The sequence below is a fragment of the Microcaecilia unicolor genome, chromosome 1 (assembly GCF_901765095.1).
Source record: "Microcaecilia unicolor chromosome 1, aMicUni1.1, whole genome shotgun sequence".
In the NCBI taxonomy this organism is placed as follows: Eukaryota; Metazoa; Chordata; class Amphibia; order Gymnophiona; family Siphonopidae; genus Microcaecilia; species Microcaecilia unicolor.
In genome coordinates, this window is record NC_044031.1 from 618137740 (window position 1) to 618157388 (window position 19649).

The 19649-nt window shown below is 40.6% G+C and overlaps 1 protein-coding gene across 1 annotated transcript in view; it reads left to right on the forward strand.

Annotated features, from left to right (window-relative positions):
- The window catches only part of SHARPIN (SHANK associated RH domain interactor), a 279055-nt gene that overhangs the window by 207278 nt on the left and 52128 nt on the right, over positions 1 to 19649 (forward strand). Inside the window, 1 exon segment of the mRNA XM_030220008.1 lies at positions 15521 to 15681. Within this exon segment, the coding sequence (XP_030075868.1) occupies positions 15521 to 15681 (161 nt within the window).

Here is a 19649-nt window from a genome sequence, read left to right on the forward strand (position 1 = left end):
AACTTCCTGAGCCCCTACGTCTTGCCCCATCCTTGGCCACCTTTAAATCTAGACTGAAAGCCCACCTCTTTAACATTGCTTTTGACTCGTAACCACTTGTAACCACTCGCCTCCACCTACCCTCCTCTCTTCCTTCCCGTTCACATTAATTGATTTGATTTGCTTACTTTATTTATTTTTTGTCTATTAGATTGTAAGCTCTTTGAGCAGGCACTGTCTTTCTTCTATGTTTGTGCAGCGCTGCGTATGCCTTGTAGCGCTATAGAAATGCTAAATAGTAGTAGTAGTAGTAGACTCCGCATTCGGGTGTCCATGGGGCTGATATATCCTTGTTCGTTGTTACTTGGTATGATCTAGTGGTTAGGAATCCTCTGAACCAGTTGAGAACTTTACCTCCAACTCCAAAGTATTCTAACACGTGTATTAGTATTCCATGATTTGACCATGTCAAAAGCACTGGACATGTTGAATTGTATGAGGAGTATGTTATTGCCAGTTGCAATTGCTTCTTTGAATGAGTTCATTACAGACACTAAGATGGTTTCAGTGCTGTGATTTGACCTAACTCCTGACTGATTCGTATTCAGTATAGGTACCCATACTTTGTTACTAGAGCTTATTTACATCATGTACAATGTGAACATTGCATGTGTACTCCCTCTCTGCCTTTCCTGCTGAACCCCATCACATTTATCTTCAATAATTCACCTATGTTAGGACCAATACTTCTTAATTGCATTTTGCAAACCTTGGATCTGTGTATAGTAATGTAAAAACACAAGTCAACTTAGACTCAGATTCCCTACTATTTCTTGTTAATAGCCAATAGTGCTGCACGTTACCTACTTTTTTATATTCCTTCTTAATCACCCCTTGAGGGCACCCCCTATTCTGAAATCTATTATACATACTGTATGCTTGTACATACTGTGAATTATGTGTACATAATCTTTTCAATCTCATAAATTGACCCACTGGAATGCTGTTCTTTAGGACAAAAACTTCTATAATGTAGAACTGTATTACTACCTTTAGATTTCCTATAAACCCGAGTTGAAATTGCCCATGGTCAGAACATATCAAAATGTCCAAAAACTGCACTTGGTGACCACCTGTGTTTGAAGTAATTTAATATCGGGATCACATTGGCTCAAATCCAAAAATTCTTTCATTAATTAACCCCCTCTCCAAATCAGAATCACAGCATCTATAAATCATTTCTGTGTAACTGTATGTTCTGAATAGGGCAAGAAAATATAAATGTTTCTTCAAATTTAGCCAAAAGCAGGCCACTGTGGGAGCCACGGTGACCCCTATGGCCACCCCTTTTATCGGCAAGTAAAACTGCTCCTTGAACATAAAATAATTTATTGATAACCATGTGGCCATATCATTCAATGTCTATTAGGATTCCTGATATATGCATTGTATCTACTGTGTGATATATAATCCTTATAGCTACTTCCTATGGTACATTAGTGTATAGGGCACTGACATCCAGGGTGACAGGATGTTTTGCTCCAAAGATGTATCCAGTTCTTCTAAATACAATAATAAGTCTGACAAATCTTTAACATAAAAAGGTATTTCAGGAACTTCAGGCTGTAAATAAAAATCCAAAAATTGGGAAAGGGGTTCTAACTATCAGTCGACCAGGTGGCCTCTGCAGACGTTTATGAATTGTAGGAATAAAATAAATGTATGAGATGGATGTATTTTTCCTATACGGATATTTATATTCTTTATGTGAAATAACTCCTTGATCCCTCACTTGTTCCAATCTAACCTCCATTGACTGCTGTAATTCCACTTTAGGATCCCCCTCCAACAATAAATAAAACTGAGACATTGCTTCTGCTTCATATTGGACTTTGTCTTAAACTACTACACCTCCCCCTTTGTAAGCCCTAAGCATAATGATGGCCTGATCCTCTTGTAATTCCATTTGATCTTTAGTCAAATTATTATAAGTAAACCCCAAATTACTTTCCATTCTCTCAAGATCCTACAAAACCAATTTCTGAAATGTATCTATGACTGGATCAACCGGTCCAGGAGGGACCCAAGATGAGGGTAAGGAGTATGTCTGCAGAAATGACATCTCATGATCTAATGGTGCTATCTGTTGCTCAGAAGCACCAAAATGCAACCTAAGCCTTAATTTCCTAAAAAAAAAAAAAACGTATACATAAATGTCCTAATGGTAAAAACATCATAAACTGGGTAGAAGAATTTGAATTAATTTAATCAACAGAGTTGGAAGATAGTGAACACCTATAGATGAGGCATTTGAACAGGAGGACATGGTCAACCAAGTTGACAGTCCTGGTTAGATCTGAAGAGATCATAAAGATTGATTCATTCCTATCATGATGTTGGAGAATATGTTTAATTAGACCCAAAATAGCAGTTTGTTATGAATGGAGGATAGAGAACTGCTCCAGATGCTGTTGAACCTGAGAACGAACTAGTTGTTTTGTCAGTTTAGAGACCAAAGGGAGTTGGGCAATAAGATGATAATTTATAATTAGTTTGGGGCCTAAGCCCATATCTTTGAGTAGGCATAATACATGCCTCTTTTCACACTTCTGGGACAAGACATAAAGATCATGAAGTGAAGAAAAGGAAGTAGCATGTCGTTAAATTGAGAAACAGAGACAGAAGGTGTGGAGCCATGGGGAGCAGTAGTAAGATGGACAGTACTAAGGGGCTGAGATAATTGAGGGAGAGAGACAGAAGAACAAATTCTGAGAGTACCCATAGGGCTTGATGAATTAAAAGGTTTCACAGGGAGGGCGTAGTCAAAGGAACTGTGAGAGTAGAACTGGGGAGAGAGGGAGGCAGTGCTTGAGCTGTGAACCTTGGAATGAAAATGTGTGAATATAAGGCATCAGCAAAAGGAGTAGAATCACAAACAGGAGGTTACTGGAGGATGGTGCCCGTAAGATCATAGTAGAATAATGAGATTTCTGCCTGAGTGACAACAGTTTTGTACTGATGGGCCTTGATCTTATAATGGTTTAGGTCATCAGAAAGTCTTGAGTTCTGCCAACGGCGTTTCAGTTGGTTAAGTTGACAGCGATGAAGATAAAGAGTGCACGCACATGCTAAAAAAAAAATCATGGAAATGACAATAAATACTGGAGAATAACTAGAGGAACTTCACACAGGGTCCCCACAAGGACCCTTACACCTGATAGGAGAATAACTAGAGGGTCATCATGAGGACACCATGCCAAAGGGTTCATACCAAGGGTCCCCACAAGGACTCCACACTTAAACACCCTGTAGAATAACAACTAGAGGGTACCTAAACAGGATCCACATTAGGACTTCTGACAGGCATCTCCCAATGTCTAAACACATCTTAGAATGGCAAACCTAAGAACATGAGCTTTCTATTACATGATAATAAGATGGATACCCAGGATACTAGTGGCATTACCTAATGAATGGTTAAAATCCCCATACGCATCACTGACATGGACCTGATCATCAATTGGAAGAACTGAAATATAACCCTCACAGCAAAATAGAGACAAAACCAACAACAAAAAGACAAGCCAGAATAACACACAGCAAGATCACAATCTAAAAATAGACTGCACGGACAACTACAGATTATCAAACACACTAAAATCAGCTATGGTACATACACCAAGATACCCATAGGATATATAAATGCATGATTGGCAGTCAACAAGACAGCCCTACTGGGAGACTGGATTGAAATAATAAAAAAAAAAAAAACTAGGATTGCTACTCATAACAGAAATATGGCTACACCTAGAAGATGACAATACAGCTGGACTTATGCCCACCAGAATACAAAACAATGCACATCAACAGAAACAAAAAGAAAGAAGGGGGAGTTGCAATAATATACAAATCCACTTTCACAGTTTTTGTTTTTTGTTACATTTTGTACCCTGCGCTTTCCCACTCATGGCAGGCTCAATGTGGCTTACATATTGTATACAGGTACTTATTTGTACCTGGGGCAATGGAGAGTTAAGTGACTTGCCAGAGTCACAAGGAGCTGCCTGTGCCTGAAGTGGGAATTGAACTCAGTTCCTCAGTTCCCCTGGACCAAAGTCCACCACCCTAACCACTAGGCCACTCCTCCACTCCATTTGAGCCTGTCACTAAACATTTATCCTCAGTGATTGAAATCTTAGCATGCAAAATCACTGACAATGCTCGCAGGTCAACTATATATCGTACTGTTCTGTTGACCCCCAGGTAGTTGGACAAATGCCCAAGACGATTTCATGGACTTTGATGATACAAACACATACACAAACCAACAAAATGTCCTACTAATTGGCGATACCAATCTGCACCTAGACAAACAGAATGACACTAACACCAAAACTCTAATTAACTTCCTAAACCAATGGAACTTCACAAGGCACCTCATTCCACTCAAAAGTCCACCTATTGGACTTGCTAGCCCACAGGTTACTAGCAAACAACATTCACACAATAGAGAGCCACAAATGGGAACAGGAACCATAGACCACAGCAAGCTCACTTTTACACTGTGATGGAAAGCGAACAGAAAACCAAGATCACTACATACACTCACTACCAGAGGAAAGATGGACAACCACACCTGCTAGATATCAATGATGATTGAACATAGTAACTTAGAACCAGATGATATCTATTTCATAAGGAACTGGGATGCATTCAAAAACACACTGGACAAAATAGCACCACTTAAAACAAAAACAAGAAATAAAAAGCACCCAAGACTGGTTCAACAATGAGTTACTGCATATGAAAAAAATTTGTAGGAGACTAGAAGGAACATGGGTCAAAAACAAAACAGAAATAAGCAAAGACATGGAGAAAAGTTATAAGAACGTACAGACACAATATAAAGAAAGCCAAAGTGGAATACTACAACACATACACGAATCCAGAACAGACTAATAAGAAAAACCCCCCCCACCAGATTGGTTCATTGAATGCATCACCAAACATATCACGTATATGTTAGCAGAATGACAATTCCCAAAAGATAAAGGCAAAGTCATTCTCACTCCAATCCCCAAGAACACAGCCAACAAGCTCAGTGATCTCACAAATTACAGACCAGTGGCCTCAATACCACTATTGACCCAAATGATGGAGGGATTGGTAACTCAACAACTAATGGATTACCTAACAAAATTCTCAATCCTTCAGAAATCCCAATCAGGTTTCAGACCACACTGAAATGGTCCTAAGCACTCTGATAACAAAGTTCAGAAGCTTAATAAGCCAAGGTCAGAATATACTATTAATGCAATTTGACATGTCAAGTGCATTCGATCTAGTAGATCACACAGTACTGATGACCCTGCTCGAGTACATGGGAGTCAGCAGTACAGTGGCCGCATGGTTCAACAGCTTTCTAAAGACCATATCCTACATTGTAAAAATGCCCAACAAGCTATCAACCTCCTGGATTTCCGAGCGTGGGGTACCACAGGGCTCTCCAATATTACCAACACTGTTCAATGTATTGATGGCTCCACTCGGGAAAAAAACTGGAATGAATGGGTTTCAGACCATTATATATGCAGATGATGTCACTATCCAGACCACACAACCCCACAACCTACCAAAAATTCACAATCGACCAACAAACATACCACATCGAAACACAACTTAAAATACTAGGAATCATTCTCGACAAACACCTAACACCAGACAATCAAATATCAGCAGTAACATCAAAATGCTTCAGAACACTATGGAAACTGAGAAGGATCACTATTTTCTTAGACAATCATTACGGATAATAATACAATTGATGATACTACCTTAACTAGATTACTGCAATGCAGCATACGTTGGTTACAAGGAGAGCGCACTGAAATCACTGCAAATCATCCAAAACACTGCAGCAAGGCTAATTTTCAAGAAGTAAAAATATGAAAGAGCTACCCCACTACTCGAAACACTACACAGGCTGCCAGTCAAGGCAAGACTGATCTTCAAAGTGAGCACCATCTTCCACAAAATATTATTTGGCTTGTCTCCAAAATACATGTTAGACTTGGTAGAAGTATCCCCAAGGAATGCTAGCCCAGAAACCAGAAGCTGCCTACCCAACTGCAGAAATATAACTTACAAATCTATCTACATGGCTGGATTTAACTACCTGGGCTCCAAATGGTGGAACTCAATACCAAAGAAACATCACAAACTATCTTCAGTTTACAAAAGAACTGAAAACATAGCTCTTTAAAAAAAAAAATTTACAACAAATAATTTAACTATTGATGTCCATTCCAATTACTAATCATAAATTATCCTTATAAGTCCCAACCAAAATATAAACTGTAATTGTAAACCATCACCACAAGTCTCAACCGAACTGTAAAGTGTAAAGCAATACTGTAACTGTTAACCAAAATGTAATTTGTAAGCCACTTTGAACAGAATTTGTTTTTGGTTAGCAGTGGGATACATGAATGCATAAATAAATAAAATACTAAGGCTTTTTAGGGTGACTGGGTGAACGATGTAAAAAGAACCTTGTTTCCAGAGGGGCTAAATAATCATAGGTTGATGATAATGCCTCATTCCAGGATGTTGCCTGACCTTCGAGTCTGAGAGACAAAGAAGGAAAGCTGCAGTGGGAAGGAGTCAGCAAAAGAAGAGGGCAGAAATTTGACAAATGAATGTGTTGAATTGGAATCAGGGAGAAATGGAGTATCTAAAATAAGGTGAAACTTAAGAAGAGAATGATCTGTCCAGGGGACTAAACAACTAAAATCAGGGCACACAAACGTCCACAAGAAGCTCAAGAGTACAAGTACAAAGAGGGTGGAAGAATAATGTTCCAGAATAAATCAGGCAGGGAAGAAGTCTAAGCATCAAAAACGTTATTCTTCAACAGTACTTCAACAATATCTCAGTGTATTTGCAGTCACTGACAATATAAAAGCTGGGTCTGCCAATTATGTCATCAAACTAGACCCTACACGGGCTGTGTTTCAGCACAGCCTTCTTCAGGGGTCACCAGATTGATAAAAACATCAGAATGTTAATAATGAGATCCAAAGTACATTAAAGCCAACACTCAGTATAACAAAAACCACCAAAAAGAAGTGTTGCTTTGGTCTTTAAAGTCTCAAACTTATTAGCTAGAGATCCACAGAATAATTTAAGAAAGGCAATATTAGAAGAGCAATTGGAAATAGTTAGCTCCAACTTGGTAAGAAGACCTCAAATGACACCAAGAGCTACCTCTCCTGAAGATTTAGCTGTCCCATTCTCTGTTAGATCCTTAGCTTGCACCTCTGATGACAAACTAGGAGTCTGAATTGCAGGAGCTAGTGGCAACAAAGGCCTCTCCTTCTAGGAACCCTGAATGGCTTCCACTGCAGTGGGCTGTGTTCCATTTTGAGTCAAGATAGGGCTCAGGCTTACAGCCGAACCTAAACTGTCCACTTCCAAGAGGGGAGAAGTCAAACCCAGAGATCTAGGGATCACAGCTGTTCATGCCAGCGTTGAGTGATAACAAGAGCTGAGGAAAACCTCACCCCAAAGCGGGTCAGCTCTTCTACCAGTGCTGCAGGCAGCAGGGGCCTGGCCTTCATTTTTTCCCCCTCAAGGCTGAGACAAAAACCTGACAATCGTGGGCTGAAGTACAGTGAGTTGTGGACCTGGGGAACCAGGTTTAATTACTGCTGCTGCCTAACGGTCAGCAGTGGGTTGAGATGCTGGGGAATTCAATTAAATTTAGGTCTTATAAATTGCTATTATCCCCAGTTTAGGGTTCAGTACAGTTTACAATATTAGTGGTATAACAGTTACAGTTTTATAAGTAGGACATTAGGTGAATATATTCTTATTGGTTGGATATAATGTTATAGAGTGTTATACGGTGTGATTATAGTCTGTTAAATTTGAAATTTCTGAAGTCCGTTAGGGGATCGGTGAGTATTATATAGCAATCTTTGGGAAGAAGAAAGTTTTTAGCTTCTTTTGGAAGCTGAGGTATTTATTCTGTGCTCTAATAGCCAGTGGTAGTGAGTTTCATAATGTGATCCCTGCCACTGAGAAGAATGAGTTAAAGATCTTCTGATATCGGATTCTCTTGTGAAATGGTGGGGCTAAGATCAATTGTTCTTTTAGTCTGTTGGAGTGAACAATGCAAATAGCTGAGATGTTAATCAGGAGTGTAGAGGTCACACCTTGAAGAATCTGAAAAACTAGGCAGGCAACCTTAAACTTAGTTCTTTCACCTATTGCCAGTGAAGTTTTGTAAGGTAAGGTGAAACACTGGTGTATCTATTCAGTTTGAAAATTAATCTTGCTGCTGTGTTCTGTTTCATCTGTAGGTTTGGGGGTTTTTTTTTTAAATATTTGCTCTTAGTGCCAAGAAATAGGGCATTGCAGTAGTCCAGGTGTTTGAAATAGCCACACACACAAGAACAAAGAATGCCCCACACAGGTAAACTCAGGTAAGCAAGGATAGCGGGGGTGACATGAAGTATGATGCAGAACAAAAACATCCAATGACTAAAAATGTTCACATCAGAAGCTTTATTCAGAGTCCATTTTATTCTAAATAAAGCTTCTGATGTGAACATTTTTAGTCCATTGGACGTTTTTGTTCTACATCATCCTTCGTGTCACCCCCGCTATGCTTGCTTACCTGAGAATAAGCATTTGAAACAGTAGTGCAAAGGCTTTTTGATCAAAGAATGACCTGATTAGACGAAGTTGTCTAATTTTAAACATTGTTTTCTTCCATAGTTGGTTGATATGGGATGTGAATGATAGGAAGGAGTCAAGGATGATTCCAACCACTCTAGCTTCTAACAGGGCCGGAGCTATGGCTTCTGGTGCCCTCCTGCAGCATATTAGTCAGCGCCCCCTACCCATTCAGGGGCAGTGGTCACTGTGGCTCTGCCCCTGCCATAGCCACACCCCTTTTACCGGCCATGGCGCATATAAACAGGCATCATTGAAAATATTACACCAGTATAGGAAAAGAAAAATAACTTGTTTTTTTTTTTTCATTATAAATAATTTCTGTAAGCTGTTACAGCTCCAGTATACCCAAAATGACACAAACCAAATTAGCATACAGACCAGGAATTAGGAGAACAGTCTTTCCAAACCTGAAACAATATGTTATCAAAATCTCAGAACCTAATAAACAGATCTTTATTCAGACATTTGGCCTTGCAGTCACACATGCAGAACAGAGGTAGCCCCTCTTTAACCTGACATCCTAAGAAGCTAGACACTGCATGCAGCACAATACCAGAAAAACAGAAAGAAACACATTGCCATACATTGCAAATAAGACAGCAGATGTAAATTCTCAAATCAGACATATTCCAAACACTAAATGAATATAAATGATTTTTTTCTACCTTTGTTGTCAGGTGACTTTGTTTTTCTGATTATGTTGGCCCCAGTCTCTGATTCTGCTGCTCTCTTAACTCCGTTTCCAGGGCTTCCTTTCCATTTATTTCTTTACTTTCCTCCTTTCTTCTTCATTTCTTGCCCTACATCCATAGGTAAAAGCTGGGTCCTCTTCGGACTAGAGTGGATCCAGCTTTTGCCTATTTTCTCCAACCATGTGTGGTTTTTCTCCTCCTTTCCCTTTCTCTCATCTCTGTTCAGTATGCGTCTCCTTCCTCTTTCTTCCCTGTCCTCCATCCTTGTCCAGCATTTTTCCTCTCTCCCCTCCCTTCCATCCATGTTCATCTCACTTCCTCTCTCTTCCCTCCCCTCCATCCATGTCTAGCATTTCTCCTCTCCCTCCTCCCCTCCATCCATGTGCATCTCCTTCCTCTGTCTTCCCTCCCCTCCATCCATGTGCAGAATTTCTCCTCTCTCCCCTCCATCCATGTCTAGCATTTCTCTTCTCTCCTCCATCCATGTGCATCTACTTCCTATGTCTGTCTGTCTTTCCTTCCCTCCATGCCCAGCATTTCTCCTCTCTCCCTTCCCCTCATCCATGTGCATCTCCTCCTCTTGTCTTCCCTCCCCTCCATCCATGTCCAGAATTTCTCCTCTCTCCCATCCATCTTCTCTTCCCTCTATCCATGTCCAGCATGTCTCCTCTCTCCTCCATCCATGTGCATCTACTTCCTCTGTCTTTCCTCCACTCCATCCGTCCCACATTTCTCCTCTCCTCCATCCATGTGCATCTCCTTCCTGTCTTCCCTCTCCTCCATCCGTGTCCTGCATTTCTCCTGCCCTCCCCTCCATCCATGTCCTGCAACCCTTCTCTCTTCCCTGCCTTCTCCTCCATCCATATCCAGAAATTCTCCTCTCCCCTGCCCTCCCCTCCATGTCCAGCAATTTCTCCTTTCTCCCTTACCCTCCCCTCCATGTCCAGCAATTTCTCCTTTCTCCCTTACCCTCCCCTCCATGTCTAGCGATTTCTCCTTTTTCCCCTCCATTCCCATCCATGTCCAGCGATTTCTTCTCTCTCCCCTTCCTTCTCCTCCCCTCCTCTCCATGTCCAGTGATTCGCACCTGCCCCCTTTTAAGCCCCTGACTTCCATTTCAACCCCAGCCCTCACCTGCCCACCTCCCACAGCAGCCCTCCTTTCCTTTCTGCCGCCCTGCTGCCTTTAAAACTTTTATTTTACCTCAAGTCGCAGCGGCAGCAGTGAAAGCTGCAGGCTCCGCTCGACTCGCCTCCAGCCTTCCCTTCCCTTCCCTCTGTGTCCCGCCCTCTGATGTAATTTCCTCTTTCCGCGAGGGTGGGACACTGAGAGGGAAGGGAAGGTTGAAGGTGAGCCAAGCGGAGCCTGCCGTTTTCACTGCCGCCGCTGTGACTTGAGGTAAAATAAAAGTTTTAAAGGCAGGACGGCAGAAGGAAAGGAGGGCTGTTGTGGGAAGCTGAGGGTGGGCAGGTGAGGATCGTGAGGACCTCCTGGCAGCGGTAAGCATGGCTTGTGGTGCCCTCCAGAGGCCATGCTTACCTGCTTACTGGGTTGCGCTGGCCCTGTCTTCTGATTCAACTGGGAAGGTGATGATGTTGGGTAGTATTATTGAAGTTGGGACCTCGGCTCCTTGATTCAGAACCAGAGAATCTTAGTCTTTTGGGTGTTGAATTTCAGTTTGTTTGCCAGGATCCAGGTCTGAATAGTGTTCTTCCCGATTGTTGCTGATCAGGTTGGATCCTGGTGTGAGGATGTCAGAAGTATAAGGAGCATGATGTCTTCCACATATGATCTGAGGTGAATAGATCTAAGGGAAGACAAGAACTATATTCAGTTCCCTCTGCAGCTCTGTGTGACCCTGGGTAAGTCACTTAGCCCTCCATTTCCCTAGGTACAATATAATTATAGATTGTTGGCCCATTAGGGACAGTATACCTAAAAAGAAAACTTGTTTATTACATACACAAGTCACAAGCTGCTTAGACCATTCTTTTCTATTTTCTGCTTACATTCTTAACCCTTGATACTCTTCTCTGGATAGGGGGATCCTATTCTCATAAATGTTCTTAGAGTCTTCAGAGACAAAATATGCAGTCCTTTTGTATTGGTTTTCAAATGTTTGTCCATTTGGAGAAATGTGTAGCAAATGGTGATGACTATGCAGCAGAGTTAAATAATAAGCAAGTTATTTTTATGACAATATCTTCATTTAAACAAATGCTATGAAGGCAGAGGCATTACTTTAAATTCAACCCTTATATCATAATTGTCAGTTTGTATTATTTCAAATGATACTCTGTTACGTATCTGTAGAGACCCCCTGCGTTTAATCAAAGTTACTGTCTCTGTGATAGGGAAATGCTTTCAATTTTATGCCGATAATATACAAGGCATGGCCAAAGGTTTGTGGCCAAGCAGTTTTCGTCGCTCGGGTTCTTAATTACTAATATTGTTTTGGGCTATAGTCTATAAATATTTTGGGGTAAATATTTCTTTTTATAGTTTCAGCCATTATCAAAGTTAATAAATCTCACTTAGAAGGTAAACATTTGGTGGGGGGGGTTTTCATAATAATTACATGTTGGTTTTTTTCATTCCTTCATGAAAAGTATGTGTCGCCTTATAATCCTATTTGTATAATTTTTGGTATAATCAAACTTTTGTGTTTCAGTGTAAGAATAGATAGCAGTCATAGCTCTTGAGTGATAACAGAGGCTTAATGATCTTAGACCAATATCTGATTCTTTACTGTAACGAAGAATCAGATCCATTAATGTTTTTTTAAGTGTGAAAACAAGGACTAAGTGTAATATTTCTGTTTGTCCCGCCTAGAATTATGACCACCACAGCAGCGCTTTAATTTGTGTTTGTTTCTGGCTCTGATCTGAACAGCTTTCAAACATTCTATTGGTTTGATAAGAATGATGAAAACAATATTAATTACACTGCAGACTCCATAAAACACTCACACTGTGATCCAAGATATTAAACTACATTTTAAGTTAATCCACATTATCTTGGGTGTACAGTATAATAAAGAGTTTGTGTTGTATGCTAACAACAGTTTATGAAATGAATTAAAACATTAACACAATGATGTGCAGTAGTACTAGTTATGACCTTATCTACTTATTCTGAGATTCATGAAATTTTGGCCGATTGACCTCTCTCTAATACTCAATCCCTTCAGAGCGCCAGTAAACAAACTTTTTTTTTTGTTTAGTGATGAGCTATTTTTGTTGAGGGGGTTGGTTTGTCAAGGGTTATTTTGTGGTAGGGACCATTTTATCCAGGGCTATTTTGTTCAGGGCCGATTTGTCAAGGGCTATTTTGTTAGAAGGCTACTTTGTCGGGGCTATTATGACAGGGTGCCGTCAGAGCCATGGCTGCGTCACTTGTGGTCAGCCTCCATTGAAGAAATTTGCAAGGCTGTGACATGGTCTTCAGTCCACACATTCACATCGCATTACGGCCTTGAGCAGGATACCCGACGTGACAGTTTGGACAGATAGTTCTGCAGAACTTGTTTGGTGTATAGAGTTCAACTCCACCTTCCTAGGCCCATTTTGTTCAGTTCCAGGCTGCACTGTCACCCAGTTGTATATAGTTTCAGGTTAATTACTTTTTTTGCCCTCGCTATTGCGAGATCCAGTTTGACCACTGGTGATTGTTTTTTTGTGAGCATAATAGCTAGGGATTCCCATCTGTGAGAATTATAGGACTGCTTGTCCTCAGTGAAAGCAAAGGTACTTACCTGTAGCAGGCATTCTCAGAGGACAGCAGATCTTATATTCTCATATACCCTCCCACCTCCCCTTGAAATTGTCTCCTTTTTATTATACTTTATATTGTATTGCTGGTCCCGCACTCTTTTGGTGGGCGGGAAGGCACTCTTGCATATGCAATAGTGCGTGTCTCGCGCTCAGACCTATTTTTAAGCTTGTTACACGCTCCGGACCAGCAACACGGTACCCCACATTACTCATCTGTGAGAATATAAGGCCTGCTGTCCTCAGAGAATACCTGCTACAGGTTAAGTACCTTCGCTTTTCCATGATCTGCTCTCCCTAGCCCTGGGCATGTCCCTATTTTTTTTCACCTGGTCCTTCTTCCCCATCCCCTGTAGCACTTCTCCTTGTAGTCATGGATTTCAAGCCAGTGGCAACCCCATACCTGCAGAATCTATGTACCCAGTCTGAACACAGGAAGCACAGCAGAAGTCACAGGATTGAAACCACAGAGATCACCTGCTAGGTGAGAAAGTTTGTTCCAGCAGCCCTGGATATGAATGCATACACTCAAACTAAGCCAGTGTTCTGACTTGCCTACCTGGTACTGCTCCAATGGCTGAGCGATAGGCATTCATTTCAGGGATCTTAGTTGAGAACTGGGAGATGGCTACAGAGTTTTAATAAGAACAAGGGATGGTGTGGGGGGGGGGGGGGGGATGAGCTGGGGACTCAAACCAAGAAATATGTAGAATTTGTGAAGCAATATACCCCTTGCTCCCGTCCAGTCACCTCTTCCTGCCATGCTGTTTCTTTGGCCTCACATAATCCAGTGCCCATGGTAGGCTCACCACTTGTACTTCCTGTGGGATAGGAAAGAGATTTTTATTTTTCTGTTTTCCTTTCATTTAACATGCCCTTTTTCCCCCCCTCCCTATATGTACCTTTTCCATACCCATGCTGTCTCTCCACAGTTTGCTACCTCCTCTCTCCATCTCCTAGTCGGCCTCTTCCTTCCATCATGATCCTTTCTCTTCTCCAAACCCTTTTCTCAGTCTGTCTCCCCTATAAGCTGCGTTATCTCTGTCTTTACCTTATCCTGCTTCTCTCTTTGGCTAGCCCCCTCACTCAGTTTTTTGTATCACTTCTTCCTTTCACAGCCATAACCCTTCTCTGTCCAACTTCTCACAATCAATGTTAATCTCTTCCAGCCCTTCCACAGCTCCACAATATGCCTTGTTTTCATCCTCTATCAGCCAGGGTTCCTTCTTTCAGTTCCTCTCCCTGACTGTCACAGCAGTGCTGTATCTCAGGTCAGTACCCCCTTTTACAGCTAGTCTCCCACTCATCCTCCTGCCTCCCAACTCTTTCCTACTTCTTCATAGGCAGGTACAACTTATTCATTAGGCAGACTAGGGAGCTGCTTAGAAGATAGTAAAGAGTAGCTGCAGTCCAACCAAGACAATAGGTCTCAATAGCCACACAAACTTGAACATCAACACATTCTTTTACCCACAGGACAAGCAGTTTTCAAATAGCCCATTTAAGCAGATAAATAGCTTTTGGAATTTGCCCTTATTATATAGGTACATAGAAAACAGCATTTAATATTTGAAAGTAAGGTGGTCAATTACGTGATTTTACAAGATTGTTCTGGAAGAAATCAGTGACAAATCACCTCAACACCATTTCTTATCACCATTAGACTTATCAAAAAAATACTTCAGGCACCTGATAACCCTGGCAATCTTCCTGCAGGGTTTCACTTTACCATGGAAACCTGTGGAAGAGGTGATCACTTTTGGGCCTGTTAGAGTGCTAAGGGTAGGCAGGCCAGAATGTGAATTTCACTTAGAGCTTACTGCTACCACTGTAGGCCAACAACGGAAAATAAAAGGTGGGCCCAGATTAAGGCATAGCAGTAACGTTCCAGGGCCTGTCAAACTTTGGCATTGTGTGGTCTGTTGGCAAGATTACAGTTCTGTATGTATATTTGCCTGTTAAGCTGTGTATGTATTTGACCATGCTTGCATGCTGAATAATTAGAATTAATAATTTATTTAAAAATTGGCACCAGAGACAATTGCCTACCTAAGGGGAGTCTTTTACTAAACTGCAGTAGCATCTTGAGCTCACGATAGAAATCAGCTGGTGGTAAACGCTGAGACGCCCATAGGAATATAATGGGTGTCTCAGCTTTTAGTGCAAGCTAAAAATGCTTACCGCGGCTTAGTAAAAGACTCCCCTAAATCTGGTTCTGAGTACAGCACAGTAAAATTTGTAATAGTCTCAGCAAGTATGTTTTAAAAGGAAGACTGGAATTAGTTCTCATTTTTAGCTAAGAGAAGAGCTAAAGCATTTGTCTTTGGGTTGGTCCAGGCCCTGGAGGAAGAGAGAGTCCAGAACTTCATGCATTTGCTCCAGATGGATGATGAGGTATTGGTGCCAAATCAGGAGGAGATTGAGTGTCTCATCTGCTTCACAGAAGTGCTCCCAGGAGCTGGGGTGCTGCTTCGTGAGTGCCTTCATAGTTTCTGCAGGTAATCTATATCAATGGATACGTTTAAACCCATTAGGATACAATAAGTTGGTATATTGCTATTACAAAAATATAGTGTTGTGTAACTATTTTAATAATTTTGTGAAAGATACCTCTGGGAGGAACTTTCACTATACAGCCTGTTTGAAAACTTTGTGGGTGGTTTCAACGCCAGTAGTTCATGCAAACTTTCAAGGAACCACCGCATTCATTTTCTCCTGGAAAATTAATACATTCAGAGTATTTGCAGACTTTACACCTCCTGCTTGTGCAGAGGGAAGGAGGGGAAAAAATAACGAGCAGATCTTTGGAAGTCAAATTTACATTTTTCTGGTTTCTTCTTTGAAGATATGTAGTCTGTGTGGTAGGGTGAAACCATCCAATGTAACCTGAGTTGAAGAAAAAGTAAAGGTAAGCTGCCTGAGCTTTGTTCCATGAATCTGCCTACCTGCTGGAGCTGACATCCACATCGCTCTTTAAAAATAGCAGCCGAGACTTCCAGGGGGGGACACCCTAGTACTATATTTGTGCAGAGATTTTTTTTCTCCTGGTAAAGGGCCACTAAACAGACATTATGTTATGAGAATCAGGTGTTCAACATTCAGAGTTCCTATTTATTTACTTATTTATGGCATTTTATCCCACATTAAACATGAATTAGACTGAAACCTGGGCGTGTTTAAAATATTTTTTTTTCCTGTGCCTACATTAAAAGAAAAAAAGATGGCATGTGGGAACTTGCTCATTTTGCTTTGTGGAATGCAGTGGTATATAATAAAAAAAGCATGGCTTTTTTTATTATTATTATTATTACTATTTCACAGAGAAGGTATTGATTAATAAGGGAGGGGTTTCCTTCATTCAGAACTGTCCAGAGTCAGTCTAAATGTGCCAACATTGTCCAGTTCAGCACATTATTAGCAGCCAAGTTCATACAAAGTTAATTATGTTCAGTGGAAAATAAATCTGTTGCTCAGGTCGCTTGCTATGTGAATATTCAATCACTGTTTCATTATTGCTAACAAGTATTACATATTAAGGGGATTTGTTTTAATTCATTTATCCAGTCCTTACATGCACATGGTTTTGCTTTTTAAACCCAAAGGTTTCCTATGATAGCATTGTGCATATTTGAATTAGTTTTTCTGTACAAGTTTTGCTTGATTTGTCTTAACTTGAAATAAAAAAATATTTGAAACATATCGTGAACAAGGGGAGGGGCGGGCACCGAACTGGTCTGCACAGGGTCCTGCAATTTCTAAGACTAGCCTTGGCCATCTTAAACCATCCCCAAGTATAAGCTTTACCAGTAGACTCTCAATTCTTAAGCAGATGTTCTTTATTGTAGCACTCATAATAAAACAAAAAAAAAGTCCAATTTACAGTTCAGTTGCTTAGAAGAGAATTGTTGCCTTCTGCACATAGATTCTGTATCTAGCCACCCCAGAGGCAAGGAAATGACCAGAACCTCAGCCCATCTAGCTGAGAGGAAAAGCTGTAACTCTCAAAGAGGGTGAAACTTGGGGAAAATAAGTGACTTGGAGAGATGGCAAAAAATCTTAATGGAATTACAGTAGCTTAAGGAGGTATCATATCAGTCTCCTAGAATAGCTGCTGATCACCAAGGCTTGCAAAGAAAACTGGGCTCTCACACAGCCCACAAGGGCAGAGAGGAGAGGGCTGGCCCTAGCTCAAAGCTAACAACCAATAGGGAAAGCTCACAAGGAGTCAATCTCAGGATACTGCAAACTATAGAGGAGGGGAAGCCCCAGTACACAATGCTATCTATTATACAGACAATGCAGTTGAATACAAATAATACTCAGACTAAATATACATAACAATACACCCTGCCTCCATGAATATGGGGGAAGAACACACTCCCTGCCTGATAGCAGTAGATACCACTATTTAACTCCTCAAACTATAAACATTATAAACATGCAAAAGTCCATTCATTTCTGGATCTTAAAACTGTGCAACTTCTTGCTTGTCTCCAGTTCACTGTTGCACCAGTGACTTCTTTCTAGCAGTCATGCAGGAGGTGAAATGAGAGACAAGACAACAGAAACAACACAAAAGAGAGAGAAGTCTGAGTCTCTGGAGTGGAAGCGGTCGATGGAGTCCTCATCTCTTTGTGGCGTGGCTCACTGGCTCAATGATGGCTCTTCTGAAGAAGTTCCTTGTGTTCCAGGGAAGTCTTATGTCGAAGTTCCCAGTTGGTGCCAAGTTGTCATTGATGTCACTTTGGTCGGTGTCCATTCTTTTATTGGCTGGTTGATGAAGTGAAGATGCAACTACTTTGTGAGAATCAGTACTGAGTGCTGCAGGGATGTAAGTGCATAGGATGTGCAGTTGCTCAAGAGTCTTTAGAGAATCTTTCCAGTTTTCCCATTCTTGTTGAATTTCTGGTAGTAATGGAACATCCTACTCATCAGTACTTTGGGTAAGCGCCCTCAGTAAGAATCTTCATTGAATGGTGACTGAAGCCACAAATCCTAGTGGATCGTACAGACTGTTGAGTGTAGACAAGACACCTCTGCATGTATATGGTTTTTCTTGGGTGGAGATTTGAAAGGTGAAAACGTCTCTGTTTAGATCCTAAAGTAATCCAAGGGTTCTCTGAAGTGGAAGGGTGTTTACTCTTAGATCTAGATCCTTGAAATTTTTGGCATGATCTTCTGCAGGAAATACTCTCATTACCTCTGGACTGTTAGAAACGATTTTATGAAGTCTCGAATTGGCCTTTGCCAGCGTTACTTGTGTTCTCCTCAGCAAGTCGATGGAACAACTTACCTCAGAATCTAAGAATCATGGTATTTAAGAAGGAACTGAAGACTATACTGTTTTAGCAGGCTTATGGGTAGCAATTAAAATGTCAGAGATGGATTAATAGTTATTTGCAGTAAAATGGCATTTTATTCCTTGAATGTTATGGCTGGTATTAGACTTGGATTGATTGAAAGGGAAATGAAGAGAAACACTGATTTTAGTAGGCTTATAGAACTGTTAAAAACGTGATGATATTTGACTGAACTGATAGTTAAGAGAATTTGCATTGTTTCAAAGTTTTGTTTTTAATTGTAATTTGATAATTAATGTTAATTTTTAACTGTTCCCCACTGAGAATGAGATCCTGTGGGTTATAATCAATGTAAATAAATAAGTACAATAATCCTGACTCTTATTCTGAAGGATCAAATAAAATCAGTTGAAATTTGTTCTAACTATAGGCCAATAGCTAGCATCCCTTTTTTGGCTAAGGTTTCTGAAGCTTTTGTCACCTTCCAGCTCCAAGAATATCTTGACAGGTTTGAAGTACTTAATTGCATACAATCAGGTTTTCGGAAAACTTTTAGCAGAGACACATATGTTTATTGTCACTCATTACAGAACGTGGATTACTATTAGACAAAGGAATTCCTTCTGTACTGATGCAGCTGGACTTATTGGTTGCTTTTGAACTAGTTGACTATGATCTACTTCTGTCAAGATTAGAATCAATTGGAATCAATAGTGTAGTTTTGTCCTGGTTCTTGGGTATATTTAAAGCATCATCAATATGTAGTTATAATGTCAAATGTAATCTCAGATGAGTGGCACCCGGTGGTGAAATTCTGCAAAGATCCCCACTTTCACCAATTTTGTTTAATGTCTTTTTTAATTCCTTAGGTAATGAGTTAAAATGTGTGGGTTTGACCTACTATACTTATACTGATGCTCAGATCATTTTTCCAGTTACAAATTCTGTAACTGAAATATTAAAATGTATTGTTAGCAGTCTGGAACGTATATCACATTAGATATTGACTACAGACTGAAATTCCAAGAAAGCCTCACTGCTTTGGGTGGGAGGAAAGACATTTCCACTACCTCCTTCAAGTCTGATTATAGACGGTAAGATTCCCCTCCAAACAATCATTCGTAGCCTGGGAGTATGGTTAGATTCTGCTTTAGATGGAAAAGTCT